This window comes from Lepidochelys olivacea (genome assembly GCF_965140295.1).
Source record: "Lepidochelys olivacea isolate rLepOli2 genome assembly, chromosome: 2".
Classification (NCBI taxonomy): domain Eukaryota; kingdom Metazoa; phylum Chordata; order Testudines; family Cheloniidae; genus Lepidochelys; species Lepidochelys olivacea.
The window spans coordinates 179,161,411-179,183,144 of record NC_140412.1 but is presented as its reverse complement, the minus strand read 5'-3'; the positions used below and the strand labels follow the sequence as shown (position 1 = coordinate 179,183,144).

Below are 21,734 nucleotides of genomic sequence, written 5' to 3'. Positions count from 1 at the left end.
TGCATTTTTCACAAAAAAAAGTTTCAACCAAAAAACTTTGTCCAGCTCTAATCCTGACAGGCTTTACAAAGCAATGAATTAGGTATTGCAGTGACTATGTAGACAAATGCAGCAGCCATTCTGGGCTCCCCAGCATTCACACATTCTAATCTTATTGAGAGAAGGAAGGTTGGACAAAACATAGGGGCTATGTCCCACACTTTTTGAAAAGGCTAAAGTGTGTCTGTGGGGCACAGCTCAGAGAGGGGCAATGCAAAAGCACTCCTAGGGGGAGCACTGGGAGGCAGAACATATCCATTAACTCCATAGTGCACAAGAGGGACCGTGCCTTATACTACACTCCTTTGTGGGGAGCAGACTGCTTTTCCATGCCCCATAGTCAGGTGCAGTGGGGCAGAACCATAGGCTGCCTCTTTCTGGCCACCTTAAGAGCACCCTGTACCTCCAGCAAGCAGACAGCTGCAGGGGGACTGAAACTCTGTCTGTCCTTCTGCAAGCCACACCAGGGGTCACTGCTCCCAACACCCTGCCACCAGTGGGCCACTCACCCACTAGGCAGCTGTGTGAGGACCAGGTAGAATCAGGCCAGCATCTTTAACTTCCACCCCAAAGGTGACCATATACAAGCAGAAAGAGACAAATCCTATCCAAACAAAAAAAAGGACTAAGCCATTACGTTTACAGTAATATCAGTTGTGTCTACCTTAACTGATGGCTGCCCTACTGGACACTGATACAATAAATTCCTCCTGTTAAAACAAAAATTCCCACTACTCATTTGTACTCATGTGTTCATTTGTACTTATTTCAGTAGCAGAAGCACTTATTTTGGCAGTAAGAATAATACCCTATATTTGCCAAACAAAGTTAGGTAGGTAGAGGCATCTAGGGGTGCAGAGAATATTCACTATTGTTTGAGAAGTGAAGCAGGGAAGATAATGAGGAACCAGGGGTCAGGTAGAAGCCAGGCATGACAGTGCTCTGCTGAGTACTGAGTGCTGAGTACCCAAATATCTTGCTGGGGGGAGGAGGAGGCCAAAGAGGCTTGAATTCAGTTTTCCACCCCTTAGCTTTATATCCACTCTCACGTTATTGTAAATAAAGTCATGAGCAATAGTTCCTTTTACAGAAGAAGAGGAGTGGCCAGCAACAGGGTCCAGAACTGCTGTTGCACCAAGTGCTAGACTTTGTTTTTAATCTATTTAGAAATGAATAAAATAAACAGGAGAGAAAAAATAATTGGGCCCCTTACACCTACCAAGGAATTACTGCAAACAACAAAATCAGCTGATAATGTTGCTGGTAATATTTTGAGGAGGCAGGGGTGGACCTAGCCCCTAAACAAAACGCTTCTTGCATTTGCTCGCCTTGTTTTCATTTGACATAGAATCGTAAATGAAATGAACCAAACAAGTGAACAAAGCTGAAGAAAACAAGATAAAGTTAGTAACAGGCAGACAGACTCATTTTGTGGGGCAGCAATGAGTGAGTATATAATCAGGCAGGTCCCGCAATGAGTCTGGGACTCTCAAGATCTGGATTCACTTTCTGGCTCTTTCACAAACTTCCTGTGTAACCTTTTGCAAGTTATTTAATCTCTCTGTGCTTAATCCCCCACCTGTAAAAGAGGGAAGTTATACTTCCTTTCTCTGGCTTGTCTGCCGAAATTACAAGTTATTCACTGCAGGTATGGACTATATACAACTATGTGTATGTACAGCACCTAGCACAATGTGACCCTGATCTCATCTGAGGACTGTAGTAGCACAAATAATAATTAATACTGAATGATCATGAGACTGTTCTTCATTCCTGTTCTGATTTTTTAATTGAATTAATTGTGTAGTTGTCATCAGTGTAATAGGTTTGATCGTGCAATGTGCTGAGCATCTCCTGAATGATGCAGAGTGCCCTCAACTCCTGTTGACTTCAGTAGGAATTAAGGGCACTCAGCTTCTTGCAGGACTTGACCCTATGTTCTTCTGGACAGAAGAAGAATAATACCATATTTCCTTTTTGTTTTACTTTATTCTTTTGCCCAGCCTGCCGCATTGCTTTTAATTTTACTTTACATTGGAAGAGGGGGGCAGATGCAAAGGAAGTTAGATAATATAATGGGGAAAGCGCAGCTCTGTGTTGATGAGTCTGGACCCAAATCCAAGACCTGAATGGCTAATTTAGTTGCATAGCTCTAAAGGGGAAATGGAGCTGCCTCTGTCAGTTTTGCATCTGTGCCTCCCACTCGCTGTTGATGCTTTACTGTCTATAAGGAACGGAACACTTTTGGACCAGTGTTTTCCCTGATTCTTGTTACACACACGTTCTTGCCTTCTTCCTTTATTCAGTGACTTGCACTCATCATTGTTAAGCCTACTTCTCTAGCCACTTGGAATTTGGACCTTGGAATGCAATACTCAGTTTTTTCAAACTTGAAGAGTTCTGAATACATACATGGAGTTGTCTCATGTCTCCTAGCTATTTGACTAGACAAAATCAACACTGCCAGTGTCTCTGTAGGAGTGTCAGAGCATATAATATATTAGAATCTAGCCACTCCATATTAAAACATGATTATTATATATTTGTATTGCAGTAGCATTTGGAGGCCCTGAAGGTCATGACTAGGGCCCCATTGTACAACCTCCTAATCAGAGCCAGTCCCTGAAAGCTACTTAACACACACAGAATGAAAGAAAACCAGTGACAGCACACACATTTAAACAAAGATCCACATACTCAAGTATTTCTTTCAGACGCTTCCTATATTGACAATAAGAAATGACAGAGAACACCGATATAATGAAAGTCTGTTAGATAAAAGCATCTCATTATACCAAATCATCTCTGAGGCACAGTAGCCTCTGCTACATATCTTGGTCAAGGCTGGTGGGAAGTGATACCCTCCTTTGTCATTCCCAGGACTCTTCCACTAGCTGAGCTTCAAGGCCAACCTTTTAAACCCCCAAACACTTTGATCTAGTGTTCCATTGTATTGTACAAAATAGTATGTTTTACTTACGGTAACTTCACCTTTAGTTAAGGAAACATGATTCACTTCAAAGACTTTCTTTGGAGAGACTTCTAATAATTTCTGATGTTCAAAAGAAGCAATACTATGGGTGCACCTGGATAAATATTTCTTTGTCAGGAGACCCTTGTGCCATAGACAAGTACAGAACTCCCAGCTGCAGGAATACTGTCCATAAGAATGCAAAATCCTCTTTTAGAATTTCCAGACAGCTCAACGAGTCCCTCTTGCTATGGCCCTTGTACCAACTCTATTTCCACTGCTCCTGCCAGTGGAAATGGCCATGCACCCACGGGACTACGGACCCAACTCTGCATTTCCAGGAACTCAAAACTGGATTCTGCATGATCCTTCCCAAGCTCCCACAGCATAATATGGTATGGCACTTTACTGCATCCACCACAAGCTAGTGCCTTCAAGGCACATTCTGGCCTGTAGTCTTTATAAATGCCATGGGGATTTAGACCTCAGAGCCACAGCAATATTATCACATGGGAAACAGACAAGTAGCAAAAATTATAAACTACAGGCGATAGTATTAAAATCAGTACATGGTTTGTGTGTGTGTGCTGCCCACTCATTGTCAGGGAGTCTATTGGGAGCCGCCATCATCATCTGGTCAGCCGAATGTTTTTTTTTTCAAATTTAATTTCTTTCATTTCAATCCCTTGTTTTCCAAAATAAATGAGTTGAACGTGTGAGCTATTTGCAGTTTGACAGCAAAGAAAAACACTACCCATAAGGTCATAGGCATTGCTATATTGGATCAGACCCATGGTCCAGTGTCCTGTTTCTGACCGTAACCAGCTCCAGATGTTTCAGAGGAAGGTTCAAGAAAGCCTGCAGTAGGCAGATGTGTAATAATCTGCCCCTCCCGAAGGTCTCAACCCTAATAAGCTACGTCTACACTTACAGCAGCATGTAGAGTACATACATGACATGCCCTCCTAGCACAGGTATAAATAGCAGTATAGATGGTGAGTCACAGTGTAGGTGAGTAGAATACAGACACCGCCAGAACCTTTGGGTATGTGCCCTACATGGCTGTCTCTGCGCCCAAACAGTGCCTCCCATGTCTGGACTGCTATTTTTAGCAGCATATTTTCCCCTTGTCTCCCCAGTGCTGGAGCCTTTCCCCACTGCATCCCTCCTGCCAGAGACCTGCATTGACGCAAGTAGCTACACACTGCAGTGCGGACATAGCCTGCTTTTCATTGTGGCATCTCGCTGCACGTACCTATACATGCTGCCACTGGTGTAGGCAAAGGCATAATTAGAGATTGGTTTTATCTCCCTTACAATAAACTTCATTAGCGTTAACATTATAACTCTATATATTCCTTTTAACCATATAATGGCTTATTAAAGTCTAATTCCTCTAGCTTGTTCTTGCCTTTGGGCATTTTAAATAGGTTAATGCAATTTTTACAATACTCTCAAGGAACTTTACTCTCAAAATGTTGTCATAAACCAGGAGAAAATAACGTCTAGATTATCTCAAAGCAGGAGCGATTCCAAATACATTTTCCCTACCACCTAGTCACACCTCCCCATCTAGAACTTTTTTGATGATTCCAGTGTATTATTGTACATCTTAAAGTTTGGTAGGGGAAAATGTCAGGTTTATTTAATACAGTGGTCATTTTTCAAGGAAGTTCCACTATACATCAAAATCCTGAGACACCACAGGCACCTGATAAATTATGATGGTTTTCTCCGTAATACTTCCTTTTTATTGCCTATATTCTTTAAAGTGAATTTAGTGTTCCTGCAAGATCCTGAATTTGACAATGGTGGAAAGTGAAGCCCTCTGCATATCTGCAGAGTTGGTATAACAAGAGCACTGGCAATGCAAGCTTTCCCCCTCTGCCCTGCCTTCATCTTGAGGGTTCTCCTTTAGGCATGAGCAGATGACTTGGTCTCCTTCCTCTTTCAATCCTTAGTCTCTTGACTGAAACTGCAAATAAAGGTGTCAATTGGTGACACCTATAGTGGTGTTTTTTATGATGTTGCCGCTTAGTATTTTTGAGACCGTCAATGCATTCCGTAGTCGCTACTTAGTGACATTATTGCAGATGTAAATAGTATATATACAAGGTGATGCCGAATTCATTTTATATAAAGTAGGGCACCCTGAAACCATCAGAATCAAATGACTTTGTTCCCTGTATTGACGCAGGCTAGATTTGAACTGGTGATTTAGAAGTCTACTATTAGTAGTAGTCTATTGCTAATCTCTTGAGCCATTATGTGCCACCCTTTTTCCTTATTTTATTTTATTTTTTTTTACCAATGCTAACATAAATAGAACAACCCTCACCTCCCCCTCAAAAGGAAAATCCAAACATATGCAAAAAATAAAGTGGGTAGGTGGCTAACCCACCCCTCATTATCCCTAGTAGGAAAGAGGGTAAACACGGGCCTGCATTAGACTATTCAGTGTGTGCATTCAATCTTTAGAAATCTGTTTCAAAGAAGATATAGCTCATTAAAAGAGAAACAACAGGAAAAAGCAGGACATTTCAACTCGGACACAAACCCAGATGCTTAAGTTAGTTACACTTTTTAGTTTGAGGCAATGTAAATCCATTCTCTATTATTGGAGAAGTGGAAAAAGACATTAGCCTCTAAAAGCAGCTAGAGCTGAGTTCTGTGCTCAGTCATACCGGAAAAGGTATAATGTATGATTTTCTCTTTTTGTCCATTGTACATCGCATTACATTTTAGTCAATTGTACATCACATCAAGGCACTGTATAACATCTGCGCAATTATGCAAATATGAGGCTTTAGGGAAAAGTAACAATAAAGTATTCCTTCAAACTCCCACAATCCCTTTTTGCTCTTCTTTCTCTCTCTCTTTCTCACTCGCTCTAATCAGATAATATGTGGAGTTCATCCACAAGAACAAATTCAGAATACAAATTGAATTGCAAGAGCTCTAATTTGATTTTAGGATTAGGCTTGAGAGATCTTTGGAATCTGAATTTATATTGTGAATGGGATGTTAAATATGGGTCTGGATCTGAAAATAAATAAAATTAAGCTTTTGTGGTTTTGTTAACTTTTTTTTTTCAGTTGCTAGGAAAAAAATATTTATAAATTTTTCTTTTGCTATTGTTGACACTCAGAGCCCTTCTTTTTGCCTGGACTTTTGCAGAAACATTCTAACCATGACAAATGAGGCACCACTCTTGTTCCCACTGAAGTCAGTCCAAGCAGAACTGGGACCGGAGCATGTATAGTAGGTGCCATGACTGCCTTAATTTTTCCTGCTACAGCCATGAATCAGACCTTCTCTCTGTTAGACTCGTGGAGCAGAATGAATCCCTGGTGTAAATTCATTGCCTTCAGCATAGTTATATCAGGGGTGAATTGGACCCATTGCATCATCTTTAATGGCTAAAGTCACCTGCCAGTTTCCTACATGGGTGATACGTGGATGAACGGGAGAGGTGGAGAAGCATGAAAGGGCCTTCCCCACTCCCCACCTTATGCGAACAACATAAGGGCCAAGAAGATTATGTTGGCGCAAAGGGAACTGGGAGGGGCATGGAGAAGCCTAGCCCATGACCTCCCTCTGCACTAGAGTGAAACCATTAAGGGATGTAGTAGTGGGGGCACTGGGCAGATCAGAAAAGCAAGGCATGGATGCTCACCCTGGCACAGCCTGACTCCACAGCACCCCTTATTTTGAGCTGTGCTGAGCAGGTACAAGTCTGTCCCTAAATATTTTTTCTACCTTATAGAGTTTTTGTGTTAGCCTTTCAGATAAAGTGGTGATCACTGAAACGTGTGACCCCCCCCCACCAGGAGATTTACCAGGGGCCTGCAACAAATAAGAATCCATCATAATTGCCACACACACCAGTTCTGCACTAGAGTGTCTGCAACAGTACCACACACATTCGTAACTAGTCTGTAGCATGACAAGATCATACTGTGCTCACAATGGAGACACTCAAGTTAGAAAGCCAGCTTGTTTCTTTTTGTCTATAAGCATAAATACATGTTACCAGCTTCCTTTTCCTAAAGGACTGGAACTGATTCCTTAGATTCATACATAACATCAATTCAATACGCATTTTTCATTAATAGAATTTGAGATGAATTCCAGTTCCCATGGGTTTTCCTCCTCCTTGTTTACAGTTTAGATACAATATGGAAAATGTTAGCCCATTAAACTTATCTCTCCCTTAAAATGATGCATTTTACTGTTTCTTTGTTGAATGATAGAAAAAAGGGATCTTCTTCAGGACGCTTTTTGCAGAGATTTGATTTTGTTTATCTTAGATAAAATATATAATTCTGAAGAAATAAATTAATACTTCACACTTATTGCCAAAGTTCTAGCCAATAATTAGCACAAAAATCATCATAAGCTTCCTGTGAGGTAGGTGAATACCTGTTATGTTTTACATGTCAATAGAGAGCGGCATAGTGTGCAGCGTAGACATCCCTGAGTGTATATCGACACTGCAAAAAAACCCAAAACCAAACAAAAACGCATCAGTGAGTCTCAGAACCCAGGTTAACTGACGTGGGTTGCAGGTCTCATACTACATGGCTAAAAATAGCCATGTAAACGTTCTCACTTGGGCTGGAGCTCAGGCTCTGAGACCCTCCTCTATTGCCGGATTTCAGAGCCCAGGCTCCAGCCCTAGTGGGAACACCTACACTGCTATTTTTAGCCCTATACTGTGAGCCCAAGTCAGTTGACCAAGACTCTGAAACTCTCTGCCATGGGGGAGAGGAGTAGGAGGGTTTGCAGTGTAGATGTATCCTGAGTGGCTTACCCAAAGCCACACAATGAATCTGCTGTCAAAGTGGGTGCTAGATCTGGCATCCAGTCCCATGCTCACTCCTCATCACACTGCGTCTCACAAACTGCGTATGTAGTATAAACAGTGGGGTTTGTCATGTATTTATTGCTTTCAATTAAATCATGTAGTTTGTCTATGCTCCTTCGCTTTTATGACTTGTATACCTGTCTGACATTTGTCACTTTCTTCAGAGCTTGGAGCCTGATGGGATTTCAGATGATACAAGAGCAGTGTCTGTTTCCAAGAGTCCTTCCTCCAATTCCACATCTGTTTGTTAGTCAGTGAAAAAGTTGTTTATCATCATCATATTAAAAAAAACAAATCCCTACTTTTACCTCTTCATATAAACATAATTTATAACTTAAGTGTTATTTCAGAGAGGATTTGTACAGCACTCTTCCAAACAGGCAAGAATTTATCTGAATAGCTCATGTGATGGCAGGCAATGCCTGAACCCTTTATCTGGAAAGCTATCTCCCTCTCTGACCACCTCCCACACCACCAAGGACAAATGGGCTTCCATTCTAGTGTTGAATGACACAGGCATATTGACCAGTTCTGAATCAAGAGTTTTCTAATCAAGAGGCTGCTGACTGGAAAGCTTTGGCGGGGAAGCCCCAATATCCGTTCAATCTTTGACAGTTTCAGGTGGACCTGAAAAAAAACCCCTCAAGTCAAAGTCAGATGCACTCATCTTCTCAAGGCTCCACCTGTCTGATTAACCCTATTCATTCAGACTGCCAATAGACAAACAGAGTAAGAGCCTCCTGCCTCCTCCGTCTCCACTTGTTTCTACCCCATCCCATCCCGAGGGCGAATAAAGTGTCAAATTCTATGGGAGTATCATAGAGTATCTGTCACAGGTATTTATATGGTTACGATTACCATAGTATCTGAGTGTCTCTGAATCCTTAATGTCTTTATCCTCACAATACCCCTGTGAGGCAGGGAAGTGCTATTACGCCCATTTTATAGGTGGGGGACTGAGTCAAGAGAGACTCAGTGACTTGCCCAAGGTCACACAGGAAATCTGTGGTGGGACAGGGTATTGAATCTGGGTCTCCTAAGCCCAGGCTAGCACTGTAAGCACCAAACATTCTTCTCCAGTGTGATACCTTTATTCATGTTGAATGGCATCAAAATCTGGCCCTAAGTCACAAGGTGTAAGACAAGAGGGGGATTTGGTTGGTTTTATGGACTTTGTCTCTATTATTTGGGTTAAGGAGAAGAGAGGACATGAAGGTAGAAATGTTTGTAAAATAGAAAAATAAATTGTACTGTTTTTCAGAATATGCCATCAAGAAAACGCTTTAATAAAGATTTAATTTGAAACAGTACAGTGCTGAAGCTGGCCTAATGCATAGCTTGTTAATGGAAGTGGTGCGAACAGGAAGCCATTCCTTGGCTAGCCATTCCATCAAATTAAATTACTTCTTTGCAGGGTTTGAAGTCACTGCTTTAGTCACAAGCGACACATTCCTTTCAAGAAGATTCATAGATTTAAAGAAATTTTACCTCTTCAGGTGTTTCTCTCCTAGGTTTAAGCAAACAGTTTAACATCAGTTCTATTATCTGTTTCCCAAGAGCGTGTGCTGTTACTTCAGTTGCACTTCTCTCACTGGCGACAAGTCACATTTCATTAAAAGAAGCATTTTGAAATTAAATAATATGCTCTGTGAGAAAAAAGATTAATATTAAAATATTAGTATTCCAGTTGTTTTGCGTTACTCAGTCGCAAAAACATATCCTTGTAATTTGAGCACTGTACTGAACCTTCCCCTTCATTTGTTTTATGTTGAATATTTTCATTTCTTTTTGTGCCTTTCTTTTCTTCACTGCCCTGCCCTGCCTGTGCTCCCAAGTGACTATTTGAGACCTCCAGGCAATGCCACTTTTAACTTTAACAGTGCATCTTGTTGTATTTCTTTTAATGTTACATTTTTCACACTTTAAACTTTCCAACCATAAAGCAAATTTAGGACAACTCTGTTGTTACACATTCATATGGTCAGAACCATATGAATCCCCGCATCATACTATCTCCATCTTTCCTTGTTCCCAAATGTGTTACTAAAAAGTGTGGTTTTACCATTATTTTGCTTTCCAGACACACTTTAAAAAATTTCTTCTAGAGTAAAATCACAATATTTGGGGCTTTGTTTAGCCTTCCAAGGCAAGGTTGTGGCTCACTCTGTCCACCTGCACAATAGGGTAAGGATATGTAAACTACATCCTTATTCCTCTGTATGGGCTACACACATCATAGGTTATAGATAGGGCCTTACCAAATTCACAGCCATGAGAAACACGTCATGGACTGTGAAATCTGGTCTTTTGTGTGCTTTTACCCTATACTATACAGATTTCATGGGGGAGACCAGTGTTTCTCATATTGGGGGTCCTGAGCCAAAAGGAAGTTTCAGGGGGGTCACATGGCTATTTTAGTGGGGTCCTGGTATTGCTACCCTTACTTCTGCGCTGCCTTCAGAGCTGGGCAGCCGGGGAACGGCAGCTGTTTGCCAGGCACTCAGCTCTGAAGCCAGCCTCCCACCAGCAGCAGTGCAGAAGGGTAGCCGTACCGCAACCCCCCTCCCTACAATAACCTTGCATCCCTTGGCCTGCACCACTTCCCGCAGCCCCCATTGGCCTGGAGCAGCGAACCGCGGCTAGTGGGAGCTGCAATCGGCCAAAGCTGCGGACGCGGCAGGTAAACAAACCGGTCCAGCCTGGCAGGGGTTTTCCCTGAACAAGTGGCAGACTGCCTTTGAGAACCACTGATCTAGCTCATGGTTCTGTTTTCTAAGTGGTGGGAGCATACAGTTACTGCTCCCGGCTGATGTGTCTTGCCTGGTGTATTGTAAGCCCCTTTAATTTGATGGTAGCTCTCTATTTTTATTTTGTCATTTTAGCTTCCATCAAACACTTGCTTGTTTTCCTCTCCAACAGCCCAGTAATAGGAATATTTTGGCAGCAGCATTCCTTATTCTCCACATTCTCCACTTTCAATTCTCCCATCTCATCTTGTTAATATTTGCACCATCTTCCCAGTCACATGTCCTTTGTTTTGTTCATCATCACTTGCTGTGTTCAGCAGTTACCCTAAACAGACTTAGGCATCTAAGTAAATAGTAGTAAATATTTATATCTTTATAGCACCCAGAGGCTATAGTCGGGTTTTTTCAACTCAAGCTTTTTCACATCTTACATCCAGAACAGGTGTTGAATTTGCTGTTATCTCAGAAATCATTTTCCTTGCAACTTAGGTTGGTGAGTGACTCCTTCTCTTCCAAGTCCTCACTTTCCCTTGATGTAGCTGCAGTTTAATTTCCTTTTCAGTTTGCTTTTGAGGTGAGTCATACATAGATGACGGTAGTTCATGTAAATACATGTTAGCCACTTGATTCTCTTTGTTGATTGAAGAATAACTGTATATTATTGCAGATAAATTAGGAATATAGGAATGGGGTGATTAAAGGCTCTTCCCATATGCTGCCCACTCCACCATGCATCCTATGTGGTTTATACTTCCCTGCTCTTCCTCACCTATTTCTTTTGTTTTATGCCACTTTACCCACACAGTGACTTCAGAAATCTCTCCAAAACCTCAGTGTCGTTTGTAGTGTATACATACCTAGAGAGCTGGAATAGGGCTATCAGCATGAAAAGAAAGCTGAATCAACTTTCTTTATTTGACAGATCTACAACTGAACCTGGTAAACAATGTTTCTTGCCATGAAATGTAAATTATATTTCTAAATAATAGGCTTGATTCACTCCAAGGTTACTTTGACTTCCACTGGTACAACCCAGGATGGAGCATCCTGATGGCAACAAGACCCTCTGGAAGGTGGGCTGTAGCAGTGAATGACACTTACAGCCTCCTATCCATTGGGCTCCTGCCGCCAGCCAGTACAGCTCCAAAAGTGATGGATGAGCATAGGTAAATGGACTCTTGGGACATGTGCTGATTCAGTGAATCTTCTGGGCAGCTGCTGCTGACACAGCTTCTATGAAACCGTGCTTGCAATTTAATATTGCCCTCCTCATAGGAAGTCCCCAATGCAAACACTGTGTGCCCTCCTCCGTGTCTGGATTCCCATTTGACTAAGGTGGCCCTGCTGGCACTAGGAGATACCATGTGTTCTTTATGCCAACAGGGTGAACTGAGCCCGCACTTTTGGATGCTTTTGGTTGAGGGCACCATACGAGTGAAAAAGTGATATTTTTGCCACCAGCGGATGAGAGCTGTGTAGACCAGGCTGGCTGTAATTCACAAGCGTTTTGCAGCTTTTAGACTGAATGATAAGGTGGACCCAAAGCTCAGAGGCACAAATGCATTTTACTGTCTATTTTTATTACCTATGCGCTGCACAAAAAACATCACACCTGATATTTTATCTCCTGATACCTACCATATAAATACCCTATGTCGATATTACAGCTTTGTTGTGTCATTGATCATCTTTTCAGGGAGTGCTTTATTTTATAACCTTGATTCTCTCTCTCTCTTTCTCTATGTAGTGGCATCAAATCAAGCTATGGTATGTGTAACAGCATCCCATCAGCCCAGTCCTCTAGTCCTTACTCAGGCAAAATTCCCACTGACTTCATTGATAGGTTTGTCTGAGCAAAGACGGCAAGATCAGGCCCCAGACCTACACACGGGCTCTCTCTTTGCCTTCAGTGGAGCCAGGAGTTCGCCAAAGAGCTGCACTAGCAGAACTGAACGCTGGTTTTCTGGGTGAAATATTTCTTAGACTCTTGCAGGAGCCTGCACTGTGGTGTTCACAATGGGCCAATTCCTGGCCAGGCTGGACTCTGTGGGGGTTTTGCCATATACTTCAATAGGACCAGGATTTGGTCCGGTATATAATTCACCTAGTAAGTGGCTCTGGAGTACATGAGCTGTATCATGTATAATGCGGTTCAATTTTTTAATTTGTAGCTACCTCATCCCTGAATTCCCAGCTTCAGCAACTTCAGCATCTTCAACAGCTCCAGCATCATCAACAACAGCAGCAGCAACAAGGGCAACAGCAGCAGCAGCAAACGAGCCAGCAGCAGCAACAAGCTCAGCAGACGCAACAAGCCCAACAACCGCAGCCGCCACAACAGCAGCAGCCGCCGCCGCCGCCACAACAGCAGAACCAAACGCAGCCCCAGAGCCAGACCCAACAACCGCCAGCCCAGCAGTCCTCAAACTCCCCTCAGAAACCCAACCAGTCACCAGGACATGGCCTTTCATCTCCACTCACTTCTCCAAATCCACTGCAGGTATGATGGTCCCTGATGAATAAAAATCTCTACTGTGTAGCAACGAATAGTAAATTTCTCTCTTCTGGAAGGCAGCAATCCACTCGTTGTGGGGAAAATAAAATGCACACTGCGTGTTCTGAGCGCACATGCTGCTCAATGTCCGCTAATTTGAATCAATCCTTTATGTGCGTGCTGCTTTGAACCGAAAGCCTGTACTTGGGAAACTAGAAAAACAAAACAAGTGAAATTCCTAGACTGTTTCCTTCGGAAGGGTAGATATTATCTTTTGCTCCTGAAACAAACATTGTAAGCTCCCAGGTGAAACAGGACAAATTCTTCTCTGGTGTAACTCCACAGGGTTCATGGGTATTACAGCAGAGATCAGTTTGGCCCATCAATCGCACCATCGGCTATTTTCTGAAAGCAGCAACAAAGTCAGCTGCCATTTGAAGTTATTATGATCCCAAAATGATCGTTCGTGTACATTAAGAATGCTGTTGTCATAACATAAGTGTTCAGCAGGCTTTAGCTTCCACTATTTCCAAAAAGTTTCAAAGCAGAGGGTAGGAAAGGTGTCCTTTCTCTCATCTCCATGTTTTATCGTTAGTCTTATTAAGAACAAAAGTTATATTAAACAATATTGAGGATCCAATGGCAGACCACAAATTCAGGGTTAATTCCATCCTTAACTCCTCGTCCCACTGTCATTGTCATAGTTACAGTGACTTGTGGCTCTTTCTGTTGTTCATAAGGCCTTTTGTTGACACATGGCTAGACATAACTATGTCTACTTGCACAGACTGGGCCTCATTCTTCTCTCAGCTACTCTGGTTGTATACTGGTGTAACTCCATTAAAGACAGTGGAGAACTACTCCCGATTTACACCAGGGTGAGAGGAGTATCAGGCCTGCAGTACTTAGTGATCATATTGAGTGCCATTGCACATCAGCTTTAGAAAGGTTAGAAGATGAATATACAGTACTGCAGACAGAGAGCTATATATAAAGGCATAACACAAATTAATGTTTGGGAGCTAAAGCCAAAGAAATTCAAATTAGAAATAAGGCACAAATTTTAACGGTGAGGGAGATTAACCATTGGGACAAATGACCAAAGGAAGTAATGGATTCTCCATCTCTTGGTGTCTTCAGATCAAGACTTGGATGCCCTCCTGAAAGAGATGCTTTAGCCAAACCCAAGTTATTGGATTCCACATAGTGGCAACTGGGTAAAATTTAATAGCTTGTGTCATAGAGGAGCTCAGACTAGACTCTAATGGTCTCTTCTGGCCTTAAAATCTATGAATGTCAGCTAATGTGTGCGTAAATTTCAAACAGCCAGCTACAACTTTATCTATTGGGGAGCAAGAATTCACACTAACTTCAGTAGTGCAGGAACAAGCCCTGCGTGCCTATTTATTGCGCTGTATAGAATACAGAATGTACAGTCTCCTGGTGTTTGGAAATCCCTCAAATTTGTAGAAGTAACTGACATAATAGGCTTACAACTCCATCAAAACCACTACAATCCCATTGTGCACTTTATAATTAAATAGATTCATGACTCTAAACTAGACTTGAAAAGGCATTGGTGGATATTAAAACTTTTGTTCATAATATTTCTTAAGACGAAAAAAGTATATAGCTGTATTTCAACTAGAGGCAGGTGAAGAAGCAGTGTTAAGATCCAGATTAGGGTTGAGTATGATGGGGCCAAAGTCTTGCAAGCTGTTCCAGAAAGTTTTGTTTAAAAAAAAAAAAAAAAAAAACCACACTCACAAGATCAGTTGCTCTTACTTGAATTTCAACATCTTGGATCCAAGTCCCACAAGAGCAGTTTTGACGACACACACAACTATGACTGTGAATACACGCAAGGAGAAGATCTCTGGAGTAAAAAGGTGCTGTTTTTATACAGTCACTTTTCAGAATAGAACTGTACTTTAAACAACAGCTAGAAACACTGGAAAAAAGGTTTTTGTTTACTTTATTTTATAAACTTTGCCCTTACCCTTTTTATGCTTTGTCCACACTATGGTTTCAGGCCTGTTCACCTTGCATCTTTAACTCTCTAATGATTTCACTATTTTAAAATGCTTTTTACACAATTAATAAAATTGGTTTAAATGAGGCACTCAGCCCTGTCCATGCTGGCCAGTCAGATCATATGCAACCTCATTGAGACTAAACTGCATAAGAACTGAGTTTTAAAATGGTTCAGCTAATACACTAAAAGTCCATTGGAGACAGGTCCTTACTTTGTGAGCCTTTTCCACAGCAAAGCATAATGCTGCTAGAGTTCCTACTGTGTATTGTGTTAAGGGCTACTTAGGCATTACTTAGTGCACAGTCCATCATGTTAGAGAGGGCTCTGGGACTCTTTAATATGCAGATTATTGACACACACAGACAGAAATAGCTCCAAAGGAGCTGCTGTTACATTTTATTGTCTCAGTGCAGCTGCCATGCGTGCGCGCTAAGTACATTTTTTATACACTACTAAAAATGCCTGTTAGCTATTTGCTTTGGAAGTTACTGTGCATTTGGTCTTCTAACAAAAAAAAACCAATCCTTTTCTAATTCTGTTTGTTAATTTCCAATCCATCTCAAATACAGCTGAGCCAAAATCAGAACCTTTCAATCTAGGAGCCATTACATTTTGGGGGGGCTCCTATTTCAGTTCCCCAGATCCAAACCCACTTGCTGGAGCGCTGGCTGCAAGTCAGATCCAAAATTATAAGGGGCATATTTCCCAGTTCTGGTAAAGGGGAATCCAAATCTCTGTGAGAACAGTTCCTCTGGAGATTTCCACTAGATAGGACTAAGATCTAATGAGAACTGGTCAAGAGATGTCATCAGCGTTGAAGCAGAACTTAACCCTTAGCCCTGATGTAGCCTCGAACCTTAAACTGAATCTAATGTGGATATGAACACTTCCTCCCTCCTAGGCCCATCTCTGATCTAAAGGTACAGACCAATATGACTGCAAAGTTTTAGCGAAACAAAGTCATTTTTCACTTGGAGGAGCACAAAGAAGCATGTTACAGCAGTAACTGCTCTTTGTATGAGGTACTTATATGGCCTCCATTACCACAGTATCTGAGCACCTCGCAATCTTTAATGTATTTATCCTCACAACACCTTGGGGGTAGGGCAGTGCTATTATCCCCATTTTACAGATGGGGAACTGAGGCACATGGAGTCATGACTTGTCTGAGGTCACACCAGAAGGCTGTAATGGAACACAGAATTGAACCTGGATCTCCTAAGTCACAGGCCAGCATCCTAACCATTCCTTCCTGCCTCTCGTTCTCTCCCTCTGTTTAGAATTCCTTTAAATTTAAGTGTAGCTGACCCATTTTTTTATTTTAATGTGTTTTTAATTAATTGTGTTTAGTGCCGCTGAAAGGTGCTAGACTCAGGAATCTAGCACTTAAGTTGATGTTACTCTGCCAGTCCTGGGTCAGGGATCTTGGTATGTTATTAGATTGTAACATGGGGATGATGATGCTTGTGCACCACCATCAGGACAGTCATAGTCTGACCTGGGGATTTTAAGCGGGTAGCCCTGAACTCTCACCCTGCCTCAAAGAGTTTGAGTTCTTGATAAGTTTAAGTATTTCTATGATCATTTCTTTAACCACTAAAATATGAACAAAATAATTCTCTTCAAAAATGTTAATAGCTGCACATTGACAATCAGACTAAAAGCTCTGATTCAGCAAGATTTTTGACCACATGCCTAACTTTATGCATGTGAGTAATTCCATTGATTTAGCCTGCCAACCTTTTCTGCAACAGAACATAATGCTTCTAAACTTCCCAAAACACATTGTGTTAAGGGCTATTTAGAGGGCAGACTATTATGTTGTTCAGTACTTTGGGACTCTTTAATATGCAGATCATTGATACCCATACAAATGCCTCCAAAGTAGCTGTTGTTACATTATAACTTCAGTAGGACTACTTGCATACTCAGAGTTAAAGATGTGCTGAATCACGGCCTAGACTAATAGTAAACTCCTTTTCGTCAAGCAAAATTTAACCTTTCAGGCTCCAATCCTGCAGTCGGATCTGCAAAGATGAACCTTTACATCTGTGTGGATCTGGTTTCAGGATTGGGTCCAAAGTTTTTTTTTTTTTTTTGTACAAGTAAACTAGCAATAGCATACAGCAGATATTTGGCATCACCTTATATATCTACTTTATAATAGCTGCTTAGAATGTATGTATGTATGTTTGTTTGTATGTCTGATACTTTAACTTAAAAATCGACCTGAAACTAAATTCAAAGATATTATGGCCTCTAAGGTAATGATCTTTATGAACTAGAATGAAATGTTTTTTGTTTGAGGAATATTAAGGGAATAAAGATCAACTAAGTTAAAATTTGACAGCTTAAATTTCATTTATGAATTCTTTATTTTTTCATGTGGGTTTTATCCTCTTACATTATTCAGAATCTGTCTGAGAGATATTAGTTTAGAACAATGCAACCGCAAAAGATTGTCATGGAAAGCCAGTAATTCAGAAGGATGATTGTGTTTGTTTCAAAAACTCTGAAAGATAACAACAATTATATCTTGAAATGTACAGATGCTGTCATGTCTTCAGAAAGAAAATTAAATGAAAGTGACTTGCTTAGGTATACCTGGGTGAGGTGCTTTCTCTAGCTGATCAGAAATTAATAACGCTGATACACTGCACACTGGCTAAAATTCTCAGCATGATTCTTGTCAGATTGTTCTGTAATATTGCACTATAATTCTATTGCTATCCTTTATTCAATTCAGTGGACTGGATTACATTTACAAAAAATATATTATTTTTTAGCAAGTCTTATCGTTATTTTATAATAGCATAGGAGAAATCCTAGTTTTGGTTATTCCACTCTGTGGGCCTCTTTCTGCCCTGACTACAGAGGTGTTACTCCTGATTTATGTTCATGTGAGTGAAATAGAGCTGAATGAGGTCCATAACTAATCTCTAAAGGACAATATACTAGATGAGTATTGCTGGAGTGGAACTGCATTCAACCTCATCCCAGGAGATCCCTTATACACCCCTTTTATCCAGACTTGAAGATGGGGTAGTTGGTGAAGGAGGGTGTTTTTGGTTTTACACCATCTGAGAGCAGGGGACTTCTCCCCAAGATAACTGCAGTCAGCTTCCAGTTGCTCTGTACTAAGTGAGAGCACAAAGGATCCAGAATAGGGAAGTGAATCTAGCTCATTTGGGACACGTGGCAGAAGACTTCAGTTCAATGGAATTATTGGCATCTTGGAATAAATATAATTCTGATCCTGGATGGCCTCTGCTATTGAAAGGGAAACTATACCTGTTTTTGGGAGACCACCATGCTGAAATTTCAAAGGATAAACAGCCACCTCTTAATAGGCAAATCCTGAGGACTTGCTGTTCCATGCATACTTTTAGGAGCCCTCAGGTCTTGATGATTTGCAATATAAATTCAGGTTAGAGAATAACTTAGTCCATTATCGGCTTGGCAGCCAGAACAAGACACTTTGTGTTGACAACCGATGTTTAAATCTGGCCCCAAAGACAAGGCTAGCTACTAGTTGACCACGGACCTAATGTGTGAGCATTATGGATCAGTTGAACCCATCCACACCTATATCCTCAAAATAAGATCCCCACTGTAGGTGGAGAAGGATCCCAACTAATTTCCACTGCTCTACTCATGGGCAAAGTTGAACAGACAAACAGGAAATCCCCCGTGGAGGGTCCCACCTGCAGAATTATTCTCACAGTATTCAAAACTCTGTGCCAAACCACCTTTTTGCCATAGAAGCCTACACACAGTAACTGAAGCTGAAGAAGAAAGATGATAGGTACAAATAAATAAAAAAGGGGGTAGAGGGAAAGAAGTGGGGAGGAAGGGTGGATGACAACAAAAGCCCTCCAAATAAAAGCAAACTGTAGCTTCAGATTAAATTTTCATGCTAATCTTAAATAATGTATTTGGCACCTCAATATTTTTATAACAAAGAAAGAGAGTCAGAAAGACTGAAAAACTCAGCTATAAATGAGGGAGAGTATGTATACAAATGCCTGGGGCTCCGACAGGCAAAAAAACAAAAACAAAAAAACCCCACAAGTATTCAAGGGTTAGTTTCTCATTAAAAAAAAAAAGAGCTCAATTCAACATTTACTGACATTTCCAGGAATTTATTACAAATCTTTGAGATCCAGGAGGAACAACAGAGTTTATATTGCTTTGAGAGTGGCAGGGAAAATAATTAATTTACAGAGGATGTAGTTATTGCCCTGTCTTTCTGTCTGTCCATATTTACAGTTCTCAAATTGTTGTATACTCCTTTCATTCATGTACTCCAGATTAGTTAAGATCTGGATTCTAATACTCATAATCATACTGGGTGTCACTACTGGCTGACTCGTCACATAGAAATTAATTAGAGCTCTTCCAGTGTAAGATACTACTCAGTGTAAGGGTGACAGAATCTGGCCCCAAATGATTGAGAACAGCTTGACAAAACACTATTTTGTAAAGATAAATAGTGAAGGAAGTACAGAAGATGTGAACTGCTCTTCTACATGGGATTGGAGACTGGACTAACTGACCACTTGAGGTCCCTTTTAAGAGTTATGATTCTATGATTCTTCACGTTTAGTACTGATTAGAAGTGAGATAGTGCATCTTTACAATACGAGAGGCGATAGAAGTATCAGCTGAGAGTTTTAATATGAATGAATTTGTCAAGTGATGCAGCAATCATAAGTGGGTTTCCAAAAACATTGGCGAAGTTTTTGCTTTTTACATTCAAATAATAGCAGATGGCCTCATCCATAATAAATGTAATTAATTGGCAGTGTCTCTTTGAAAATTATTTTTCCCCGCATTCAACAAGTGTCATCCACAGCCATTTACAAACACAAACTTTGAAAGTTTGCTGCAAATATACTCGATAGCTTCCTACCTCATTCCAAACAGATAGTGAACATATTATTGTTTCATAGGGTTGCTTTTTCTACTGAAAAATATACACAGCTGAAGCCCTGTTCCTGAGAATTCTGATAAAATTGAAACTATTTTTTGTGTGTTTGGATCAGATCCTCATCTGGTATAAATGGAGCTATGCTATTGTCACCCGCTGAAATCCAGCTCCTTGTCTCAAAATCTCTACTGAACAATTTTGTTGTCATTGATTGCACATATTCATGCACAGCCCATTCCAAACCCATTAACATTGCAATTCTAGGGCCTTGTTCCCACTCTTAACTCTCTTATCCTCTTGCTTTCACCACTACCAGAGTTCTTCCTCAGATGTGCAGTCCTTTAGGGGTCGAGTAACTTACAGTATGCTGGAGAAATTCATGCATCATTTCCAAAAAGTAGCACTAGCTTTCTGGGTCTCCTCTCTAAAATTGCTACCAAAGCCAGCTATCACCAGAGCCAAAGGCTTCACCTCTGAGTCAGTCAAAGCAGGTTATTTTAAAGCTAGGTAAAATAAGTGTCAGGATGTCTTTATCAGATAAAATTTACTGTGTTTTGGTCATGGTTGCTTGCTATACAGTAAGTGATGAGTTCACATCTTTCATATTATTCTCTGCTGTCCTTGTTTCCCTGGAGGATGAGAATGAGGAGGAGTATAATACAATACTTAGAGCTTATATACTGCCTATAGAGACGTCAGGTAATGTTCACAACACCTGTCTACAACGGAGTAATTATTATGCCCATTCTACAACTGGATAAACTGAGGCACAGGGAGCTTTCCTGGGGTGTGAGTTAGCGGATACACAGCAGTCAAGAGCTCAGGCAGGAACAGAACCTGGGAGGCCTGATTTCCAGTCTCCTGTTCTAGCTACTCCTCACTTTCGCTGCCAGCGTGTTATATTTTTGTGTGGTGTCAAGCTCACAGTCCTGGAAATCTTACAAGTTCTTGTACTGCCTATGATGTGGTGTTCACCCCACACCAGCCCTGAAGAGGTTAAGGTGGCTCAAAGGGGCTAATCAACATAGACTGCACCTGAGGGGAGAGTGAGGCTATGGCTACACTAGAGTGGCACAGTTACATCGGTGTAGCTGCACTGCTCCTGTCAACTTAATTAATGCACCCCCAACGAGCGGCAGCAGCTGTGTCAGTGGGAGAAGCTCTCCTGCTGACATAGCAGTGGCCACACCAGTGCCTAGGTAGGTGGAACTTTTTATTCGTACCCTTGAGTGACACAACTTATACCGACCTGAGTGGTAGTGTAGACAGCCTCAGACTTGGCTGAGAAGCACTAATTGAAGAAGGAGCCCAGCTGGACAGGGGCAGACTGAGCTTGTATAAAGCCAGGAAGCTGAGAGTAGAAAGGGGCTGCAGGGAGAGAGTCTTCAGTTGCTCTCTGGGCACAAAGAGGTGGGTAGGAGGAGACCCGGGAGAAGCAAAAGCCCTGGGATCCCATCCCTGACAGAAGGGGTTTACCCAGAGGAGTTATGGGGAAGAAAGCCTGTGGAAGACAGAGTAGGAGGAAGCCCAAGGGCTGATACTCAGAGTAGCAGGTGGGCCTGGGTTGCCCTACCAGCCACTGGAAAAGTGGTGCAGGACCAGTGAAAGCGGCACCCGGACAGTTGATCTGGAGAGACTTTCATATCCCTGA

At 41.4% G+C, this 21,734-nt stretch overlaps 1 protein-coding gene across 1 annotated transcript in view; it reads left to right on the top strand.

The window, feature by feature from the left end:
* POU6F2 (POU class 6 homeobox 2) overlaps nt 1–21,734 on the top strand; it is a 309,582-nt gene that overhangs the window by 181,974 nt on the left and 105,874 nt on the right. The window contains exon 5 of the mRNA XM_084621387.1: nt 12,796–13,124. Within this exon, the coding sequence (XP_084477513.1) occupies nt 12,796–13,124 (329 nt within the window). The remainder of the gene's footprint in view (nt 1–12,795; nt 13,125–21,734) is intronic.